Below are 24,096 nucleotides of genomic sequence, written 5' to 3'. Positions count from 1 at the left end.
AGACAGCAAGATTTTACAAACATCTCCACTGACCACTTGCTCACCCAGACAGCCCTGTTTCTTTTATAGGATGGCTCTTTAGTTACCTGAAAAAAGTTTATGGCCTCCTATGGCCCCCTTTTCTTCAGCACAGAAAGGCCCTTGTCTTCAGATTTGACCTCAGATTTTAAGGTCCTAAGCTACTTCCGTCCTCTGATCCTGGTGTAAGGAGAAGTGTCATTGTGGGACACATTCCCTTTCTGTGGCTTTTAGATTGTTATGTAGGCAACTCACCAGAGGCAGAGATGAAGGGCGGTCTGCCCGGAAACTGTTTTCAAGAGAAGACGGGTTGGGACTATTCCCGACACTCGTATTCTGAAATTAATGAAACAAAATGAAAAACCAGATCAACTAGGAAACCAGCAGAAATAGAAAAGAGACAGCAGCTGAGGCTCAGGGATGTTGTACTCACGTCTAAGTGTCCACACACAGATTTTAGTAGCTTGTAAGTAGAATCTCTGGAGAGAAAGGAGACAAATATGTACTGGAAAACAAAACAGTCATTATTAACAGATACTGCGTGGAAACATGTGAGAGTTCAGAGTGCAAAAAATTTATATAATTTTTTTCCTTTTCAAAGGAAAGACTCATTCACCCACATTTTTTTTTTTTTTAATTCCATTTCTGTAATAAACCAAACCTCTTCCCCTGTAACGGCAACAAAACCCTCAAACCCCATTTAAGTAATAGCAATGTGAAGGCGCTAAGGCACTGAAATGGATGCCTAAACAAGCACACGCAGGCTTAAAAAAAAAAAAATCATAATATTAAAAAAAGGCTAGTGATACTTGCTAGATCTTCTTTAAAGCTTGTTCTCCCGCCACCCCTCCCCCCCTTTCTTTTAAGGTATTTAACATTTCCCAAGGGTCCTCTTTCTCTGTTCTGACCTAGATTTCCACTAAGAATTTCCCACAGGCTCTTAGAGGCTCCGTTCTTTTTCAAGCCACTTCCAGATTCTCCCTTGTACAAATATGGAGATTTTCTAGTGGATGCATATATGTAAGCGATGGGCAAAAACTGAAATCAGACTAGAGAAGGAATTTGGAGACATATGACATGAGGAAAAATGAATTTACCATGAGCATGTTAAGTGGGGGCACCTGGGTGGCTCAGTGGGTTAAGCCTCTGCCTTCGGCTCAGGTCATGATCTCCGTGTCCTGGGATCGAGCCCCGCATTGGGCTCTCTGCTCAGTGGGGAGCCTGCTCCCCCCCACATCTGCCTCTCTGCCTACTTGTGATCTCTCTCTCTCAAATAAATAAAAATCTTTAAAAAAAAACAAACATGTTAAGTGGTAAAGTGTTACATATGTTAAGGAAATATTAAAACTCACTCTTTCTCTGTTTGAGCCACAGATCTTTTCAGAGCCCCCTTCCAGAAATTTGTAATTAGCCCTTTTATTCATGGAGGAGAGCCCTTGATGGGTTTTCCCAGAAAGTATGTATTCCAGAGGAGTAAACACTATGGGTTCTACCTTTAGACCCAGTTGCTAGGTCTGGCTCTGCTACTTAGAAGAGGGTGACAGTAGGCAAACTGCTCAACCACTGTTGGCTTCAGTTTTTCTTTTGTTGTTTTTGGAGATTTTATTTACTTAGGCAGAGTATGTGAAGCGGGGAGGGGCAGAGAGCATCTCAAGCTGACTCCGCCTGCCTGGGGAGCCCATAGCAGGGTTGGATCCCATGATCTTGAGATCAGGACCTGAGCTGAAATGAAGAGTCGGACCCTCAAGCGACCCTTGGCTTCAGTTTTCTTTTAAAATTTTATTTATTTATTTATTTGACAGAATAAGAGAACAGGAGAGCACAAGCAGTGGAAGGCAGCAGAGGGAGAGGGAGAAGCAGGCCCCCCACCAAGCAGGAGCCCAATACGGGGCTCGATCCCAGGACCGTGGGATCATGACCTGAGCCAAAGGCAGATGCTTAAGAAAACTGAGGCCAGGGCGCCTGGGTGGCTCAGTTGGCTAACAACACTTACCCCTTCTGGGTGGCAGTGTGGAATCAATGTGAAAACAGAAGGAAAGCATTTAGTGTATGCCTGGCGAGAAGTACTTAATGCCTGTTAGCCATTCATATTAAAAACATTTTTCCCCTCAAAATATTAACCTATTTCCTACCCTCATCAGAATAGCCTCTTTTATCTCTTCCTCCACCCTCCTTCCCTCTCCAAGTTATCCAGTAAGGTTAGAAATGGAATGCAGCTTTTATGCTTTCATAGAAATAGTAGGTAAAAATCTTTTTTTTTTTTTTAAAGATTTTATTTATTTGACAGAGAGATCACAAGTAGGCAGAGAGGCAGGCAGAGAGAGAGGAGGAAGCAGGCTCCCTGCTGAGCAGAGAGCCCGATGCGGGCCTCGATCCCAGGACCCCGAGATCATGACCTGAGCCGAAGGCAGCGGCTTAACCCACTGAGCCACCCAGGCGCCCCAGTAGGTAAAAATCTTAAAAAAATAATTTCAAGTGAGAAATGAGTAACCGAACTATTCCACTCCCTCTTTCTGGCTAAACTGAAATAAACACCACTATCAATGCAAGTATCTGGTCACACATGTGTGGCGCAGCTCAACAGTCGAGAGAAATACAGAATTTCTATATAGAACAGTACTTGACGCAACCTGGAAGCAAAGAGGTGCTAGAAACTGGTCCCGAAGCTGACCCCACATGGCAAGCACCAGGTTCATATATCGGGGATGGCTCTGGTGAGGTACTGAGTAAGGTTCTGGGTCCCAGAGACTCTTCAGTCTCATCCCCCTCAACGATGCAGTGGTGGTGGTTTCAAATATTAAAGAAACTCAATGTATCAGTTTAGCCTCTTCCAAGAGATACTAGGAGTTGGGAAAGAATTTTCTGTTTCTGATCTTGGTCAAGCAAGTTGAATTAAGTCAGCAGGAAATGCAAAATTGTCAACAATTGTATTAGAATAAAGCACCTTGTGAGGGGAAACAATATACAAACAGGACAAAGTGAAGGCACCCTCGTCTCCGAGGCCTACTCACCCGGTCTGTGACTGTTGCTATAATTAAGGCATTTGGCACGAGGAGGGCAGTTTTGGTTTTCTTTATGAGGGTGACTGAGAACGCCGGAATAGAGATCTGAAACAGAATCAGTTCATACTGGTTGAGCCTTCACTGAACACGACTTCAAATCTTCATGTGAAAGGAAGAAAAATTTTTTTTAGAGTTTAACAAAGAAATTCAAAACCACCAGGGAGCTCTCCAGCCTCCAGGGAAAAAAGCCAGTCTCCTCCAAGTTCTGTTTCCAAAGCCAGAGAGTAAATATGCCTCATCAATTCTACTCAAGGGCTGGGTGAGAAATCTTGATCTTGAGACAAGGCAATGAATGCAAAATGCACAGTCATCTTAAAGGTAGGCCCTGGCTCTAAAGAAACGGAGTGCTTGTGGCCATCCCCCTAGGGCTTATCTCCACACACCGCCCTCTTATCTATCCTTACACACATGCAGGGATGGAAAACCTTGACTGACACTGTTATAGTGGAACCACTACTGGACAGAAAGTCCGGGACCTCAATTCTCAGTTGTTACTTTCGTGAAAGCGAATAAAGGAAACCTTATTGAAAATGCAATCTGGAGGGCGCCTGGGTGGCTCAGTGGTTTAAGCCGCTGCCTTCGGCTCAGGTCATGATCTCGGGATCCTGGGATCCAGTCCCGCATCGGGCTCTCTGCTTGGCAGGGAGCCTGCTTCCCTCTCACTCTCTCTGCCTACTTCTCTGCCTACTTGTGATCTCTCTCTGTCAAATAAATAAATAAAATCTTAAAAAAAAAAAAAAGAAAGAAAAAATGCAATCTGGAGGCCTGAAGGGGGAGCTCTTCTGTACCACCTCTGGTCCTCAGTTGCAGACCCCAACAGGAAGAAGCCCACCTGACTACCCACCCCCGCCAGAGGAAGGAAGGATTTCTCCTTGCCCAGCAACAAGCTCAGCCAATGAGAAGGCATGAACATTCAATTTTCTTCAATGAGCTTTTGTCCAAAGCAACCCCTCCCAACTTCCTCCTTTGCTCTGTAATTTTTCTCTCCTTTGATCTCGACTTGCCTATCGTTTGCCAGAGTTTTGCATGTCTCAAAGTGTGATTTCTCTCCCGTTCCTGGATAAACCCATTTTGCTGATAAAGCCACTGGCTGTTTTACTTTTTACAGTCCACACTATCTGCGTGACGTACTCAACCTTACAAACCACACTTTCTAAGTCTCAGGTTTCTGATTTATAAAATGGAGATAATCTTCCCTGCTTCCCAGGATTTTCTGTGGATTCAGTGAGATAATATATGGAAAATGACTAGCACTCATTAAGAAAGTAATGTATTGTGCTCACTTCGGCAGGACATATACTAAAAGGAGAGGAGATTAGCAGGGCCCCTGTGCAAGGATGACTGCAAATTCATGAAATGTTCCACATTAAAAGAAAAAAGTCATTCATTTCCTCATTCGTCTTATAAAAAGAGGATGAGTGAAATAAAAGAACGTGAACAGGGGCGCCTGGGTGGCTCAGTGGTTTGAGCCGCTGCCTTCAGCTCAGGTCATGATCTCAGGTCCTGGGATCGAGTCCCGCATCAGGCTCTCTGCTCAGCAGGGAGCCTGCTTCCCTCTCTCTCTCTCTGCCTGCCTCTCTATCTACCTGTGATCTCTCTCTGTCAAATAAATAAATAAAATCTTAAAAAAAAAAAAAAAAGAACGTGAACAACTTCTCTGGTTTGAACAATAGAGAGATAGAACAGATGAGAATGCCATTTTAATTAGGACAGTCCTATAAAGTACATGCTCTAAGAGACTAGGACATGTGTTTACAGAGGTAGGTGACTTGTCCAAGGTCATAAATGGGTTACAAGAGAATTTGAATCAATCCAATCCAAAATGTGGGTTCTTTTTCATCCAGTGTATTACAAGCATGTACCAGATAACGTGAAGAATAGATGTTCCAATATTTTTATGTTATATCTCCCCAAGCCAGTTTGGTTTCAAAGAGAAATGGACCATATCACTTTAATCCTGATAAAGAGTCACACACATCCACGGTAAAATGAACTGACTCCCTCCACAGATACACTTATTCAAGTGTACATTATCTTGTAAAAATGCTTCACATATTCTAGAAGAGAGCAACAAGGTCAGTGGGGAAGAGGAGGGCCTTAGGTTAGTACTGTCAGTTTGAAGGAAGAAAACTGAGCTTTTGATTCTGAACACTGTCTTTCCTGTATTTAGGTTTTATGAGACAGAGATGTTCCACTGCCCCTCCAAGTTCCAGATGGGAAGACTGTGGAAGAATGAGGGGCTAATCTTAATGAGATATTTCCTAAAAACTATTTTGCTGAAGAACTCTACTGCCCCAAATTTTGAAGTGTAGGAGATAACTCAGAAGGTAAACATTAGGATAAATTTGGGGGGAAAAAAGTAAAGTCTGCCAAGATGGATGAAGATATAAAAATGAGTTTAATTTTTGTTTCTGAGCAGTAGCACAAGCACACAGAGACTAGGGGCTATAAATTTGGTTTTTTTTTTTTTTTTTTTTTTTTTTTTTTCATAATCTAAGGCATAGAACACTCTTAAGGAGTTTTCAATCAACTGCTTAGTAAGTATAAAATGACAACCAGATCACATGTGAGAAATAAAGTATAAATCATTTTTCAGTTTGAGTCCAGATGGGATATGATACATGCATTTAATTTTACCAGTATCTGAAAATGCAGTCAGACTGACCAAAATATCCTGATTACATTAAGGCTGCACTTTGTTAATATTTTTCCAGGGTAGGGTGCTTAGAATTTCCTTCCCTGGAGTGAATTGTTTGAACTGCCTTTAGTATGGGAATTCTGCCACAGATCTATGGCCCCAATCTCCTTGCCACCATCCTAGGAAGGGAAGAAGTGTACAGGTCACTACCACAGTTCTTAAGTTCCTACCTCTTGATGATTTTTACCCCTTGTCTCTTAGATTAGCTATACCACATGCAAAAGCAACCCTGTTTTAGAAAACCAGTGTGTTAGGCCACTCCTTTTCTCTTTTTTTGGTCTGGTCATTTCTCTTTTAGGTAGATACTGGATTTTAAAACCACTGCTAGAATCATATTAGCTTCAAAGTACACTTACTGAGTTTAAGAATTCCCCCATCCCTTAACAAAGACTCATTCTTCCTTCACTAACATCTCCAGCCCTGCTGCTTTGGTCAGAGGTGTTGGCTCTAAATTCCTGGGAATTATCTTATCACATTAAACTGTGGAGATTCCTGGGGCACCTGGGTGGCTCTGACGGTTAGGCCGGTTAGGCCTCTGCCTTCGGCTCAGGTCATGATCCCAGGGTCCTGGGATGGAGCCCTGCACTGGGCTCTCTGCTCAGCAGGGAGCCTGCTTCCCCCCTCTCGTTCTTTCTTCCTGCTTCTCTGCCTACTTGTGATCTCTGTAAAATAAATGAATAAAATCTTAAAACAAAACAAAACTGTGGCGATTCCTGCTAACTAATCCCTTCCTACTCCATGAACAAGTTCTTAGAACTGAGCAGTCTAGAAATCCGGTGGAAAACTGCTTAATACTGCTTTGCGTTATACTGATTCAGGTGATCATATTTATCAAAATGTTTGTCTAAACACAACTCTACATAATTACAGAACAACATCAAAATAACATATCTGACCTACAGAATAATGTGCTAGTTGGCGGACCCAACACCAACAAAATCAAGAATTTTCCCTTGTATTTGTTACACAGTCATTATCCTAAAGATTGCCAGGGGCTTTAGGGAGAATATTTAAATAAAACATAACTACCACTCAGAAAGTTTTTAGTCAGCAACTTCATGAATATTAAAGCTGCTTGTTCATGAATCAGAAGGATTAAGAACTCATTAGGTCACGCAAACCTAAGGAGTTTCTCAGACTTCTTGTTCTGGTGGCCTGAATAGACTGTGGTGTGACATTGCAGGTCAAAGGGAAAGAATGTCAGTGGGATGGTATTATCTTTTTCTTTCTTATGACATAGTCTCAGGGTCCTCCCTTTGGAAGGAGTGGCTTGGGAAAGCTGCCAATTCCTCCAGGCTATCCTCCTTAACAGCTCAGGTGTCTTGGGCCTGTGCTCCCCCAGATCTGTTTAATGAGAATGAAAACTTGTCAGTCATTGTCCACTGGGGAATGTGGGTGTGCGACTCTCTCAGACGAGGCCTTAAGTGTTCTAATTCCTGCGCATTTGGTGCTGGTGATGGTACAAAGTGAGCTCTTTTAAGCCTGTTTTTCTACATGTCTGCTGTCACAGGAACAAGGTGTAAAAATCAGTATTTATTTAAAAAATGGTCTTGGGTTTAATATATGTCTTTGAAACAAATGATGGCACGCTCTCCAAATGGACAACTTTGAGAGTTCTCTAGTGACATCTGGGTGAGGACTGAGCGTAAGCGTATGATTGTGGGAGAGATCTGTGTATATAAGGAAATAAACTGAAAGTGGTCTTTAGGAGAAAAGGGAAGTCAGTGTCAGTCAGAGGTATTTAGAACCTGTAATATTTGGAACTATGATAAGGGAAATAAAGATATAAAGGTATAAAAAGAGTAAATATTTATCAACATTGCTATGCTTAAACAAATTGACTTTCACAACATATAATAAAGTGCATAGCTTTCTTTTAAAAAACTATACCAACCTTAGTGTCTTTTCCAAAGACCTTGGAATGAAAACAAATCCAGTTTTCTGATACAAAGAGCTTCCCCTGGTATAATATCTCTTTCTGCAGCGCACAGGTAAAACCTGAGAAAACAGACACAGGTATAAGAGGACTTGCAATTTCCAAATGAAATAAAAATTCCGTAAATATGTTGGTGACTCAGGATTGGCAGAGATAATACACTCATATTAAAAACATCTTTCACCTCGGGGCGCCTGGGTGGCTCAGTGGGTTAAAGCCTCTGCCTTCAGCTCAGGTCATGATCCCAGGGTCCTGGGATCAAGCCCCACATCGGGCTCTCTGCTCAGCAGGGAGCCTGCTTCCTCCTCTCTCTCCCTGCCTGCCTCTCTGACTAGTTACAATCTCTGTCTAGCAAATAAATAAATAAAATCTTAAAAAAAAACACAACAAAAAAAACATCTTTCATCTCTCTGTCAGCTATCTTCCGTGGCGTAAAGCTATGGGCATGAGAGTTTGTTTTTTAATTCAAAGTCTGACATGCTTTGGTATGAAACTCAAAATGGCCAGGCAAGTCTATCACTACAAACAAGAGTTTGAGAATGGAGTTTCAAAATCCCTCTATTTAAGGAAGGCGTGTCACCTTGAGCTCGTGTTGTCATTCCTGCCCCTCCTACTCTAGGACGGTCACTAATGACTCCTTTGGAAATTGATGGTCGTGTGGGAAAAGCATGTGACCCACATGTTTGGGTCCCATGGCAGGAATCCAGCCTCCTGCTTAACATGGGTATACTGAGAGGCCAGAATGGAACCTTGGTCCTAATGAACCTAAGAGGAGCAGAGGTCTTCACTAGCATGCTGAGCAGGGCGTCTGGGGGTGATCCTTGCACCCCCACATCATTGAGGGATTGACACGTCTGTGCATTAGAATCTGTGCTTCCTTTCAGCCTTCTTCCAGTGTTCTCTGTTTCTCCAGTCTTGTTATCTTCACTCTCAGGACAACCCATGCACAGTGCATTTCAGCCATCAATACAGAAGGTGAGGAGACCATTCTGGGATCCTCTTAGAGGGTTCCCTGTTATGAGGACAAGTTCAGTTTCCTGGTCTACTTTCCTTCAGGTGCTTGGTGACAGCTGAATGAAGTTGGCACCACTGTTACGTTGTGACTTTCAAAAACCCGTTCCCTTGGGTGCTTCAGCCCCCAGACGGAGGCTACTTTCTACCCCCAAACCGATTAGCATCTCTTTAAATAAGTCAAACAGACCAGAACTTACTTTGCCTCAGTGGTTCCTCAGTCGGGACATCAAGGAACAACTTGTGGAAGTGCATATTGGCCTTGTACTACAAGGAGAACACAACACAGGCATCACCACTTGCGTTTCTTGGTGAAACACTGTAAATTTTGGCTTCAGCTTAAATTACATAACAAGGGATGCCTGGGTTGCTTGGCCCATTTAGAGTCCAACTCTTGATTTCAGCTCAGGTTGTGATCTCAGGGTGCTGGGATCGAGCACCATGGTGGGCTCTGTACTCATCGGGGAGTCTGCTTGTGGATTCTCTCTCTCTTTGCCCCTCCCCCCAGTTCTTGCACCGGCACACACACACTCTCTCTCAAATAAATCTTTAAAATAAATAAATACACCTTTAAAACAAATGAATAAATAAATAAATAACCTAACATTTCCCCTCCCTTGATACAGTCGCTTTAGGAATTCCTTCTCTCTGATCTCACAGTCTTCAACACAAGCCTTCAGAGTGGGCAGGGCACAAGGTTTCATTTTCCAACAAAACTAGTGACCTTCCGGTTGGACAGACATCTGTGACCATGCTGCAGCTGGTGGTCACCATTCTGCCCAGGTGGCTCGACAAGGATGTCCCTAATAACAAATGGCATGAAACTCCAAGGGATCTCACTAGGGAAGGCATCAGATCTCAGAGCCCTCCGGATACAAGGACTTTCAGAGGGGAACAGAGGTTGGAGAGTCAGATAAACTCGAGTTCAAGTCTTGGCTACACCTCTCCTTTGGTGTGTGATTGTGGCCGAGTGAGGGAGCCTCGCTGAGCCTCAGATTCTTCTGTGCCAGAGGACAAATACACTACTTGCCTCAAAGGGCTCCCATAAGGCTTAAATGGTACAATTCATCTGAAAGACCCACCACCTGGTATTGTCACTCTCACTACTTTTGTTGTGAGAGCATTTCCTTAGCCAGTGTCAGGGGGAGAGAACTCTCGAGGGCGGTAAGAAGACATGTGTTTAGACAGCTGTGACAACAACAACGGACAGCCAGCAACTGCCATTTGGTAACCTGCCTTCACAAATACCATTCCCAAAATAACCTGGGGAACTGGTGTCCCCATTCCATGGGTCTGGACAGTGTGCCTCAGGGAAACTGAATCACTGAACTGGCGCCACACGGCTAAGAGGCAGAACTGGTCCTCCTTCCACAGGACCTCTGTCTGACAGGATGCTTTTGATTAAAAAAAAAAAAAAAAAGTTTGTGAGCCGAACAGAGAGATAGTACAAGCAGGCCCTTCATGTTTTATTATCCAAACTAGGAGTGGTCTCAGTGACAGGACTGGCCCTAATACTGCTCTAAGGAAGAGTTTAGAAAGGTCATGCAGATGAAAGATGGTCTCTACAAGTCAGCTATTCTACAAACACCTCATGTAAAGTAGGTCACCTCATGCTGCTTCCTAAAAGTCCATTCTGCATCCAGAATATTACCTGGATTAAAGCTAGGTATTCCTTGGGCGCTTTCCTGAGGTGTTTTTGTTTTTGTTTTTGTTTTTTGTTTTTTCTTTTAATGGCTACAGTGAGAATCAGCTGCATGACTTGATTTTAAAAATAATCTGGGCCAGGGACGCCTGGGTGGCTGAGTCTGTTAAGCCTCTGCCTTCGGCTCAGGTCATGATCTCAGGGTTCTCAGATCGAGCCCCACACTGGGCTCCTTGCTCAGCCGGGAGCCTGCTTCTCCCTCTGCCTGCTGCTCCTGCTGCTGTGCTCTCTGACAAATAAATAAAAAATCTTAAAAAACAAAATGAACAAAAACCCCCCAAAAACCTGGGCCCAAAAGAAAAAAAAAAATCCATGAAACAAAAAAACCTGACCATGGAGTCTTCAAAAATGTGAATATAATAAAAGGAAAAAAACAAAACAAAACAGATGGTGGGAATGATCTATATTAAAAACAGCAGATAAATGGATAAATGCAATCATGCCTCCTGACTGGATTCTATAAAAAACATTTATAAAGGCCTCCACAGGGGCACCTGGGTGTCTCAATTGGTTAAGGGGCTGCCTTCAGCTCAGGTCATGATCCCAGGGTCCTGGGAGCAAGCCCCGCACCAGGCTCCCTGCTTAGGGGGGAGCCTACTTCTCCCTCTCCCCCTGTCTGCCACTCTGCCTGCTTGTGCTCTCTCTAGCTGTCAAATAAATAAAATCTTAAAAAAAAAAAAAGGCATCTACTACTGGGACAATTATGGAAATCCCAAATGGATTATATATTAATACTATTTTGGTATATTTACTGTTTAGTTACATTTCTTGTGTGTGCCAATAGGGTTTTTTTTTTGGTTGTTGTTCTTAGGAAACACGTATTCAAGTATTTAGGGGTGAAGTGTCAATAACCACCTCAAACCATTGACTCCAGTAAGTATGCCCCACTCTAAGACACAGAACTGGGCTTTCACACTCATCTGGGGGTGTTTGAGAGCAGAGCTGAACCACTCCTGGATTCACAGGTTCCCCACCCCTCAGCCCCGGTGCAGCTGGGGAGACTTCCATTCATACAGGTGCTATATCAGGCTCTAATTTTAATGCAAGGCTTTATCAAAGCTCTCCCGGTGTCAGCTAATTATTAGACCAGCATGTGACCAAATTGTTCCCTGCTCTCAGAGTGCTTGTCAGAGTTAGGGGCACGGTGTGGAACCCACCGCTGCCCAGGATATACTGAAAGGTCAGTGGGGAAATATGATCTTGATTAAAAATCAACCAAAGGAACGGCATCCTGTTCTTTCTTCCAGATTCCCCACTATCTCTGCCTATGGGAGTCCTGACCAGCAGGGAGATGCACACTTGGGTTTAGTGTCCCTGCCGTGACATGACACACACTGCCTTCCCAAGTTACCTGGCTGGAAGACGAATACTTTTTCCTGTCCATCTTAGATTCATTTTTGCTTTCTGCTTTACAGTCGTTCTTGTCGCTTGCTAAAGAGGCACCGTCAAAACTGGATTTGGACCTGAGGAAAGAGAATCCAGGGAATCTTTAAGATGAATTTTGTATGCTACTCATTGACTGTATTGTAATAAATCTTGATTATTATACAATCGCGTGAGAAAACCTGACGTTTGTTTTTCTCTTCTCGACCTTGGTGATCACTCATGATACTCTGCGAGCATTTACACAGTATAGTGTGTAGGAGACTGGGATGGTTTCACCAGGCCGCAATCTTAAACTGGAGGAATGTGAACTTGTAGAAGGGAGAAGTACCAGCTGAACTGTGAAGGTCATTATACCATCTCAAAAGTCTTTTAAGCAGTCAAAGAGGAGCAGTATAGGCAAATTATTAAACAAAACTACAGCTATAGTTCAAGCAAAGACTTTTTTTTTTTTTTTAGATTTCCATTAATATTTAACATGTGTTAATTGAGGAGGGCATTGTATTAAAGCCAGGAGGCACACAAGGCAGTCTTTTCCTTAAGGAGCCCAAGAATTCATCAGACATCTTTTTTAAAAGGCAGTACAAGATTTGGCACCAAATAATACATACCAGGGGTGCTGGGGGCAGGTAGAGAGATATAAAGTCCAACAGGAGATAAGAGAAGAGGAACTCAATAGCACTATGTGGGTTTAATACACTGGGTCCCAGAGGATGAGCAGGAGGTGGGTATGAGGAAAAAAGAGGCAAAACATCCCAGAGTGGGGAAAACAGATGTGAAACCAGGATAAAAATGAAGAATGTGTTTGAAAGTCAAGTCTTCCTTTGTTCTAGCGAGGGCAGAGGTGTTTCTGAGGTGACTCTGGTCCTGGCTCTCCGTTGGAGTACATATACGAATTTGCGCATGTCTTCAGGCCTGCAGATACGCAGAATCATTTCAAAGTAGAATGTATGTATGATTTTTAGAGGTCTATGTAGGACCAACTTTTAGGATACAATTATGCAGGTTTTTTTTTTTTTTTAATTATTGGGAAAACATGAAACCCATGATTCCATAATATGATTCGTTACAAAGAGGCTCAGTTAAAACTACTATTTGGTTCAAAGCAGATGTAAGAATCTTGATTAATTCAGGAGGTCTGAGGGTATGACTCAGAGACAGAAATGACTGATGTCAGATTTTAGACTCTTGGTCTCTCAGCTATGAAAAAACAGGCTATCTGATGTTTTGGGCCCCTGCCAGCCCCAACAGTTTGGTCCAAGTTGCTCTAGCCACAGGTGAAGATTTGGACTTAGCTGCTGACCACTGAAACTATTCACAGATACAAATTCCTTCTGAATTCTAGCAATTACTTTTTTCTTTGAAATTATGAGTAAAGACTGTACTCCAAGACAGAATTTTTTTTACAAATGTCAAATTACCTATTTATACTAGTATAGATTTAATCTATAGTATAATAGTATAAATAGATTTAATCACCTCTACTGATTCACATACTACTGATAGTATAAATAGATTTATAAATTTATAAATAAATAAATAGTATAAATAGATTTAATCACCTCTACTGATTCACATACTACTGATAGTATAAATAGATTTATAAATTTATAAATAAATAAATAGATAGTATAAATAGATCTAATCACCTCTACTGATTCACATTAGTAACCGTCAATGGAATTGCCGAGGCAACAACCTCTTGAAGGACTCTAAGCAAATGCACCCAGGAGGGCAGGTATACCCTTGATGAATTCAAGAGCCACCAGCAGAATGGACTTGTCTGCAGAGCACAGCGCTCTGTGAAAGGGGGAGGAGGGCTGCTGACTTACATAGCATTGCTATCTCTGTGTCTTCTGAACTGTGGTACTCGCTTTTCTCACAGGTGACTATGAAGGGGACGGAAAGCCCGGTGCAAATGAAAATGTCGGGCCTCTTACTCAAAAATTAGGAATTTCCAGACAGCGAGAGCAGAACAGTAAAGCACGTGGGGGGGCTCTCTGTGACTACACAGGCGACTCACCCACACTGTTTTTAATAAGCCGCTCTCACGATGAGTGTGTGCTTCTCATCTGAAGCCTGGGGGAGGTGGGGTCAAAGCAACTTTTTCCAAGCACCCGCTGGAGCCAGCCAGTAATGGTGAAAGATTCAAGAAACGACGTACTTTGTGCCTTTGCCCAGAGACTCGAGTGGTGAGTGAGGTGAGATGCTCAGACAGGAAACTGCTATAGCTGTGAGATATGTCAAGCCAGCCATGCAGAACAGAAGACAAGAGAACGAGGAAGCCAGAAAAGAAAAATCTCAGGCACAGTGATGAGACTTACGCTTGGTCTTGAATGAAGTAAGGATTTGGAGAGAAGGAATGGGCTGGGAAGCCAGGAAGGAAAGGGAAAGGCAGGAGTTACTTTACTACCCTCAGCAGAGGCCACAAGACCCGAAGGAGCAGTTCTGACAGATGCAGTCTCAGGCAGGAGAAAGGAGAGCAGTTCTCCCGCACCACCCGGCACAGATCCCTGGCCACACTTCCCGAAACGGACCATGGGTACACCCATTCTCTTTTCAGGGCAAGAAAAGCAAGCTGAAGTTCCTACTTCTTCCTTCTGTGTGAAAGCAAACACATAACTGGGAGTCTGAGAGAGTGCCAGGGACCATGGTTCCTCTCAGAACGGCCTGTTCCCCTGCCCCAGCCTCATGATTAAACTGCCGCCGGCTTCCAGCTCCGGCCCCCAGGAAGCAGACGGCCCCCTGAGCCACGCACACCCCGTCTAGGGATCCCAGGCAGGTGGTTGCCAGGACAGCGAGGCAGCAGGTGAGCACACACACAGGCAGAGAGGTCCTCCGAGCTGGGCTGGCCTTGAGGTTCCTTGGCCAGCCTTTCCAGGTGCTTCCGAGGTCTATGCCAGACAGGGGGCTGTGCTGGCTTAACGGGTAGCAAGATCTGACCTTGAAGAATGGTTTGTTTCTCAGGGTTTATTCGCCTCCACTAGATCTTGATTCTCAGCCACCACCACCAAACTAGAAACACGGGCTCCTCCCAGCAGCCCCTCCTCCCCAGAGAACCAAGTGTCACCATGAGGACTCACCGCAAGGAGAGGATTCTCTTCTGGTCTGGGGACTCGGCCTCAATGGACGGGGTTGGGGACTGGACTGTTGACGACTTGCAGATCTTCTTTTTCTCCTCCACACCATTCTCAGCCTCTGAGCTGGAGAAGAGAGAAGCACGCTTGATCTTAGCCATCCGGGAAAGGGGGTGGAAGGAAAACCGATGGAAACACCTTGCTTTCTGGAGGAGGGAATGATGTTCAATCCCCATAGCAGGCCGGAGTCAACTTGGATGGCCGTGCCCTTTCCAGATCTCCATTCTGCTGCCTCTTGGCTGATCCCTCAAGGGCATGATCTCCAGGTCATGCCTGTTCCAAAGGTAAACGTCCGATTTTGTGGGAGCTGGGTGGCTCCTAGGTATGCGCCCGTGGGCTCCACACTGCTCAGCTCCACCAGGCTAGCTGTGTGCTGGGGCAACAGATCACCCAGAGGCTGGGAGGGCCTGTGTACACACGTGCTCAGCACACACGCTCACGCATGGCCTTCTGCCAGGTGTGAGCCTTTCTGCTGCGAGCCCCCACCCCTTTGTTTGCATTTCTCTGTGTCATTTACCACCCACTGTGGTAGTTATATATAGGTCCCACTTTGGGTTGTTGATATTTTAACCAAGCACTTCTCTGAGCCATTTACAGTCTCTAATCTACGCAGCCACCTGTGCTGGGTAGGAATTATGACACCCCCTCTTAACAGATCTGGAATCTGAGGCTCTTAGATATCATCCACCTTGCCCAAGTTCACACAACCAGTATCTGTCTGAGTTGGGATTCAAGCTAAGATCTGTCCACAGAGGACGCCTCAGGGTACACACCCATCCTCATATCCTCTTCTCTCTTTCCCCTGCCATCCACTCACCCCTTGCCCCCAACCACCTGTCCCTCCATCGAGCCCCCTCTTAGCTCTTCAGTGGGAGAGCTCCAGCATGGGATAAGGATCTTAGTGATTTTTATACTGACCACACAGTCTAGGTGAGTGCTGGTATCTAATCATGATCAACAGGCTTTTAGACAAAGAGGACTGACTTTGGTTGACAGAAGGATTAGAGGGGAAAGCATGTGAGGAGGGTTTGCACCCTGTACCACTAACAAACAAGGGTAACCAGTGGGGTGGACACGGGAGCTGAGCTCCCTCAATCTCAGGGACCAGGGACACTAATTCCAGTTTGGGAAAGAAAGAGGAGGGCGAGGAACGCGGGAAGAGAATACATGGTGTTTTACATGGACGAGACCTTCTTCTGTACCAGCCTGCAAAGCACAGAATTCACAAGACACATTTCTGAGAATGTGAGAGCTCTAGGGTGGCTGAACATGAAGGGAAACATATTAAGATAGCATTGCGATGACCGTTTGGCTACTCTGAATCCTCATTTCCCACCATTTGGTGCCTTTACCTGCACATGACCTCACAGGCAGGAAATGTGAGTGGTTAGCTGAAGCTTTGTGGTTGCTCGCTCACCACTTCTCACAGTATGTGACAGTTCCGGCCCATTCCAGTAAGACCGCAGTAGTGTCAAAATCAAGACCAAGTGTATCTGACAAGGTAGGCAGTTAACCATCCCTACAGATGGTGGGTGTTCTTCCCCTGGAGTTAGCATTCCGCTTCTCCTCAGTACGTCAACATTCCCCAACCTTCCATGTCTTCCATTCTCAAAGTGCTCAAAAGCACTTAAGTACATTCAAAGAGCTCAGTCCGTAACTGAAGTGTGTGATGTAACAAAAGGCGCATGGAAGTCTTTGCCATATTAATAGGAAGACACCACTTTGGTTTGAAATAGCGGGTTTTATTTAATTTTACCATCACACAGACTCTGAATTTTAGAAGGTTAAGGGGCTTTAGAAGATACTTCCGCCCACCCTAACCCTCCCCAAGACACACACATTATCCCCATTCTTCAAAAGCATCAGACGGGGGACACCTGGGTGGCTCAGTTGGTTCAGTGACGGCCTTCGTCTCAGGTCATGATCCTGGAGTCCCAAGATCGAGTCCCATGTGGGGCTGCCTACTCAGTGGGGAGTCTGCTTCTCCCCCTGACCCTCCCCTCTCTCATGATCTCATTCTCTTAAATAAAATCTTAAAAAAAAAAAAAAAGCATGAGACGGTAATCCACTTGTGAGGCCCTCTTTAAGTAGGGAGAATAAGCGTGTGTAGACCCTCCATAATCCATTTGGCATTTATTTAGTGTTTCCTGAATTTTGTGCACGAGTCTGAGGTGCTGCTACCCTGTACAGCACCTCTGTGTACTGAGAAAGGACCCTCCCCCAGGAGCCACTCACCAAAAGCTACCCATCTGTTTGGAGGAAGCCCTATTGCTATGTGGCCTGGCAGAGCTAAGGTACTCCTAGCTTGGGGAAAATGTCTTATTTAGCCAACTCCTAGACTAAATTCCTTATGCACAGGGAACATCTGAGTTTTTCCATGGCTCTCAGCTCAGCATTTGGCTCCTGGTGGTCATTTATACATGTTGACTGATGTGGGATTCATTCCGCAGTGTCTCACACAGAAATTCATATAGGGGCCCATTCAGTTTTAGAGTTTTGTCGACTTAAAGATGGCACAGGGGCACCTGAGTGACTCAGTTGTTACGTATCTGCCTTCGGCTCAGGTCAAGATCCCAGGGTCCTGGGATCAAGCCCCCGTCCCTACTGTCAGGCTCCTTGCTCAGCGGGGAGTCGCTTCTCCTTCTGCCCCTCTCTCCACCCCCCATACCCCATTCATGCTCTCTCTCTCAAATAAATAAAATCTTAAAAAAAAAAAAAAAGAGGGGCGCCTGGGTGGCTCAGTGGGTTAAGCCGCTGCCTTCGGCTCAGGTCATGATCTCGGGGTCCTGGGATCGAGTCCCACATCGGGCTCTCTGCTCAGCAGAGAGCCTGCTTCCCTCTCTCTCTCTCTCTGCCTGCCTCTCTATCTACTTGTGATCTCTCTCTGTCAAATAAAAAAAAAAAAAAAAAATCTTTAAAAAAAAAAAAGATGCTACGGAAAATCAACTAAGTGAATTCCTAACACAGGAGAGCTCACTCCCACAAGCACCCCTCCCCCTTGAGGTCTTGTGGCAGAGGACTGAAACCATAATAGACTCCAAATAGTTAAGACTGGCCGAGCATGGGAGGGCAATGGGATGGTTCCACAAGGCCCCTCTGTCACTTTAAAGTTACTGTCAATAAAGTTGAACTCACTGACAAGGGAGATGAAATAACAGGTCTTGTTTAAATCATGAAAAAGAAGAAACCAGGTATTTTTCTTTCTTTTTTTCTAACCAAGAAGATAAGGCCTTTCAGGGACATTGACCACAAGAGTCAACTAAAAAACAAGACAAAATCAAACCAAACCAAGACAGTCTTCTTCTTTTTTCCCTTCTCTCTCTTTTTGATATATAAACAATTTACTAATAGACAAAGCCTCAAGATTTAAATTTCCTCTTGGACACACCTGTGGTGCGGCTGCAGCAGCCTATGGTCTTAAGTGTTGGCCTCGGACACGAAGTCCCCAAAAGTGCTGCAGCCCTGTGTGAGCCCGAGTCTTTTTCCATTGCTGCAGGTCTTCCCAGAATTTGCTGTCCAGACCATGAGCCATGACCTGGCTGTATTTTTTTCCATGCTCAATATCCTTTAGTATGTTCAAGAACCAGTCTGGAATCTTATACTGGTATGGATTCTGCATAATGGCAATCACACGTTCCATCTCCTCCTCCGTCAGCTCTCCTGCCTTCCCGGTGAGGTCCGCTATCTGCTTTCCACAATACCACGTGAGCCTGTCTTTGCCCCACACCCTTCGCTGCAGCGATGGCAAAGGCTCTTTTCTCCCCAACCATCAAAACTGGTATTGAGTTCTCAAAAAATATGTTGAACTTCTCAGGGATCACTAGAATGTGGCCCTAGTGGTGACCCTAATGGCAGGTAATCCAACCTTCCTCTTTCCACAAATGTTTACTAGAAGTGTCCCTGCTAGGATGGCAGGATGCTAAGCTGGGCAGGTGACACAGAGATAAGTGACTGACAGTTTTACTGTATCCTCAGAAGAACCAGATGCTGGAAACGCACGATCAACCTTCACTCAGCCTTAATGAGTTATTTCTTCTCCCATCTCCAACTCAATGTAAGTATCACTTGTGGGCCCTGAAAGCTTTTCAGTGGAATTCCAGAGCACTGAGACAGTCCTGCTTGTCCCAACCAAGCCTGACGTCGTTACCCTTTGGGAGAATGCATTTTTATTACCAGCTAGGAAGTGCTGGTTTCAATAAGACACCGCCCCACACTGTTACACAATCTATAAATAAAAACACGGGCTGGACAATCCCTACCGAGAGGACAATATGAGTCAATTCCCAGACCTCATTAAACTGATGATGAGATGACTCAGATTTCACAATTTTTCAGAATTGAAATTCTTATATTCCTCCTGGGAAGAGTGTCTCTGAGTTGAAGGTAAACTCAGCATTCCTTTCTCCCATCCCATTAATTTCCCCATCACTTTGTTCCTCATGCTGAGAATGAGCCATCATCCCAAGCAAGTCAAGGTAAGTAGCTATTGGGCAGAATGGTGATTAAGGTGCATCTCAGGTGAGTAAGTAGCGTTTCAGGTAAATGAAAACAAGTGCCTCCTATGGTTCAGTCCAGGCAGATGTGTTCCTTTCTAATCACAGTGGTGAATCCCTGGAGTTGAATCTACCTTCAGGTTAAATCGGTCTAAGCTAAAGCATAAGAAATGTCATCAACTCCCTTATAGTAGCATGGGTGAGGGTAGTTCGAAATCCATTGTCACTTAAAAAAAAAAATCCCTGATCACTGTATGCTGAAACCACAGTTTTGACCAACAAGGTTTGGAAGTGACTTGAAGATACGCTATGTTTCACCAGAGGACCTCAAGGGGATAAAATTCTGGAAAGGGGGTCATCGTGATTAAGGCCAGGTCTGTCACAATACAGTGCTGTGCTGAAACCCTATACTGGAAATGAGGGTACACCTGGGGCCAAGACCTAGGGCACCAAACCCTTGTTATTTTATTATTTTTTTAAAATTTATTTTATTTTTTTAAAGATTTATTTATTTGAGGGGGTGGTGGTGGGGGAAAGGGAGACAGAATCTCAAGCAGACTCTCCACTGCTTATAGATCCCAACATGGGGCTCGATCTCACAACCCAGGGATCATGACCTGAGCCAAAAATCACAGATCAGACACTTAATCACCTGAGGCACTCAGGTGTCCCACCAAATCCGTGTTTTTGGTGTGTTGTTTGCTTAGTGGTTTCAAGGCTGGCTGATAGGCAAGGGCAGTACTACGTGGGACCCAAGAGATGGACTACAAGGTTAGAGGAGGGATCTGTGGGAGGCTTGGCAGCAGCCGTGGGACAAATCAGGAGACATCACGGTAACGGTAAGAAGGGTGCAGAATGGGGCACAAAGGTGCAGGAGGTGGTGATGGACACCAGAACCTCTCCAAGACCCCTCAGCCTCTCCAACTGCAAAGTAGATCAAAATCTCCTAAACTAGATTTTCATAAGCCAGGAAGCAGTCTTTCATCTACAATTTTGATACAGTAGATCTTTGTCTAGAAACTTGAAGTTTTATGTATCTATCTACGTATTCATTTCTGTGTAAGTACCAGAAGCAAAAGTACACAATACAAAAGTTACAAATGGGACTCTGAAAACTATAAACCACTGACGAAAGAAATCAAAGATGATACAAACAAATGGAAAGACAGCCTGTGCTCATGGACTGAAAGAATATTGTTACAATGTCCACACTAGTAGGATAAAGCAATCTACAAGGTGCAATCCCTAACAAAATACCAACAGCATTTTCAAAAAACTAGAACAAGTAATCCTAAAATTTGTATGGAATCACAAAAGACCCTAAATACCCAAAGAAACCTTGACAAAGAAGAATAAAGCTGGGGGTATCATAATCCCAGATTTCAAGATAAACGACGACACTGTAGTCATCAAGACAGTATGGTAATGGCCCGAAGAGACACATAGATGAATGGAACAGAATAGAAAGCCCAGAAATAAACCCGCACTTATATGGTCAATTAATCTATGAAAAAGGAAGCAAAAATGTACAATGGGGAAAAGACAATCTCTTCAGTAAATGATGCTGGAAAAACTGGACGGCTACATGTGAAAAAAGGAATCTGGACCACTTTCTTACACCATACACAAAAATAAACTCAAAATGGATTAAAGACTTAAATGTGAGACCTGAAGCCATGACGCTTGTAGAAGAAAACATAGTGAATAATCTCTTTGACATTGAGCTTAGCAACATTCTTCTAGATAGGCATCCTTAGGCAAAGGAAATAAAATAAAAACAAACTTGGGACCACACCAAAATAAAAAGCCTTTACACAGCATAGGAAACCATGAGCAAAACAAAAAGGCAACCTACTGAATGCAAGAAGCTACTTGTAAATGATATATCCAATAAGGGGTTAATAGTCAAAATATATCAAGAACTCACATAACACCAAAAAAACAAATAATTTGACTAGCAAATGGGCAGAGGATCTGAATAAACATTTTTCCAAAGAAGATATACAGATGGCCAATAGACATATGAAAAGATGTGTCAAAGCATCAGCACTCATCAAGGAAATGCATCAAAACCACAATGAGATACCATCTCTTACCTTTCAGAATGACTAAGACTTAAAAAGACAAGAAATAACAAGCGTTGGTGAGGATGTGGAGAAAAGGTAACCCTCATGCACTGTTGGTAGGAATGTAATTTGGGACAGCCACTGTGGAAAACAGTGTGGAGGTTCCTCAAAAAATTAAAAATAGAAATACCACACAACTCAGTAATTCCACTTCTGGGTATTTACACAAAGAAACCAAAAACATGAATCTAAAAAGATATATGCATCCCTAGGTTCATTGCAGGATTATTCACAATAGTCAAGCTATGCTATGGAAGCAGCCCAAGTATCTACTGATAAATTAATGAATAAAGATGCAATACAGACACACAATGGAATATTACACAGCCATTAAAAAGAATGAGACTTTGCCATTTGTCACAACATGGATGGGTCCAGAGGGTGTTACGTTAAGTGAATTAAGCAGACAGAGAAAGACAAATGCCTTATGATTTCACTTGTATTTGGAATCTAAAGAATAATACAAATGAATAAATACAAACAAAAAGCAGAAAGAGACCCATAAATACACTGAACAAACTGATAGCTCCCAGAGAGCAGGGGTAGGAGGATGGGCACAATGGATGTAGAGGACTGGGAGATATAGGCTTTCAGTTATGGAATCAATAAGGCAGAGGAATGAAAGGTACAGTATAGGGAATATAGTTGATGGTACTGTAATATTGTACGGTAACGATGCTTGTGGTGAGAGCAGCATAATGTATAGACCTGTAGAATTACTATGTTGTACCCCTGCAACTCATGGAACATTGTGTATAAACTCCACTTCAATTAAAAAGTTACAAATCACAAAATAAATCTCCCTACTATCCCTGTTTCATGGTGGTCCTGTTTGTCTCCCAAGAGGCACCCATTACTGTTCCTAGTTTCTGTGTATCTTTCCGGCAACAATCTGTGTACATACAAGGGTATGTATTGTCTAAGCACAAATGATAGGATACTATCATACAGCTGGCATTTTCCCCCCTTTTACTTACTATATATCTTGGCGCTCTTTCCCTATCAGTAGACACAGAGCTTCCTCATTCTTTTTAATTATTGCATAGAGTTCCACCGAGATGGATAAATTATAACTTAACCAGTTCCTTATTGATGGACATTTACGTGGATTCAGTCTTACTGCAAATACAAATAACACTGCAACAAATGTCCTTGTATGTTTCATTTCCTTGTACGGAAATGAAACACCTGTGTCAAAATGTACACAATTTAAAAAATTAATAGTTATTGCCAAATTGCCTTCTGCAGAGGTTCTGTAACCCACACCCACAATACAAAGCAGTGTTAACACATTCTTAATAATAAAGTGTTAAGCAAAAAAAAATTGTTTCCCAAGTCCCTAGCAGAGTACCTACACATAACAATAACAAGCACATACAATAACAAGAATAATTTTAATGAACACTAGTGTTAAATTTTTGATCTTTGCAAATGTGAGAGGTTAAAAAAAATCCATTATAGTTTCAATTTATCGTTCTCTATGAGTAATGTTGAGAGTATTTTCATGTATTTTGAAATTTCCTGTTTTGCGATTTAACGTTTAAACATTTTGCCAATTTTTCTATTGGGCTGTTGACTGAAACATTCAGGAGCAATACTTTTTTCACAACTATATCACTGATTCTGGCAATATTCTAGAACTGACTTTTTAAATAACTGACATTAAACAATTAGAAGTTAAGGGGATATTAGGGTTGGGCTTAACATTAAAATAAAACGTCGATGACAAATTGACTTTTTGATAGGCTTATTGGCAGGTAGGGGGAAAAATGCCCAAAACGTAGTATTCTTTGGTTTCAGCAAAACCTTACATGAAACCTCACAGGCTTCTAGTTCAAGATGGAGGAATGGAGCACAAATGTTTGCCTCTCCTTTCTGAGGCCCGTTAAAATAAGTATAAAAGAAGAAATACTCCTGCGTATAATCCTGGAGGGAAACCATCAACAGAAGAGTGATTCCCAAATTTCTGGTATATGGAAAGTAGAAAGTAAAGTACGTATTAACTCATGTAGCCAAGTAAGGAAGCTGTAGTTAGAATATGTGCATTGGGGTGCCTGGGTGGCTCAGTGGGTTAAGCCACTGCCTTCGGCTCAGGTCATGATCTCAGGGTCCCGCATTGGGCTCTCTGCTCAGCAGGGAGCCTGCTTCCCTCTCTCTCTCTCTGCCTGCCTCTCTGCCTACTTGTGATCTCTGTCAAATAAATAAATAAATAAAATCTTAAAAAAAAAAAAAAGAAAGAAGTTATAGAATATGGGCATCAGTGGAAGGTAAGAGAACAATAATGTGGTCTGTCAAAGTCCAATGGGGGGCTATAAGAGGAGGGCTAAGAAGTTGATGACTACGTTAGATTAAATTAAAGGTGTGTGTAAGAGATCTTTGACTGCCTCCTCTTGACCCCTGCCCCCATCATCAGGCAGGAAGACCATTATCCATGGAGGTCAAATATCAGAAGGCGTGTCAGTGAAAAGACAGAGCGCACTTAGTTGTACAAAACCAGGGTACCCTGTATGGAGGGTGGAGCCTTACAGTA

At 43.4% G+C, this 24,096-nt stretch overlaps 1 protein-coding gene and 1 pseudogene across 11 annotated transcripts in view; one reads left to right on the top strand and one right to left on the bottom strand.

Annotated features, from left to right (window-relative positions):
• Positions 1 to 24,096, bottom strand: part of GRAMD2B (GRAM domain containing 2B) — a 127,915-nt gene that overhangs the window by 12,744 nt on the left and 91,075 nt on the right. For all 11 annotated transcript variants that reach the window (XM_045999553.1, XM_045999548.1, XM_045999552.1 and 8 more), the window contains exons 2-8: positions 14,894 to 15,013; positions 11,779 to 11,890; positions 8,926 to 8,992; positions 7,673 to 7,776; positions 3,030 to 3,125; positions 452 to 523; positions 274 to 354 (exon numbers count right to left, since the gene is read on the bottom strand). In XM_045999553.1, the coding sequence (XP_045855509.1) occupies positions 274 to 354; positions 452 to 523; positions 3,030 to 3,125; positions 7,673 to 7,776; positions 8,926 to 8,992; positions 11,779 to 11,890; positions 14,894 to 15,013 (652 nt within the window). The remainder of the gene's footprint in view (positions 1 to 273; positions 355 to 451; positions 524 to 3,029; positions 3,126 to 7,672; positions 7,777 to 8,925; positions 8,993 to 11,778; positions 11,891 to 14,893; positions 15,014 to 24,096) is intronic.
• Positions 4,356 to 4,451, top strand: LOC123939531 (annotated as a pseudogene).

Source organism: Meles meles, chromosome 3, assembly GCF_922984935.1.
Source record: "Meles meles chromosome 3, mMelMel3.1 paternal haplotype, whole genome shotgun sequence".
NCBI lineage: Eukaryota > Metazoa > Chordata > Mammalia > Carnivora > Mustelidae > Meles > Meles meles.
The sequence above is the reverse complement of the archived record's forward strand: the minus strand, read 5'-3'. Positions and strand labels throughout refer to the sequence as shown.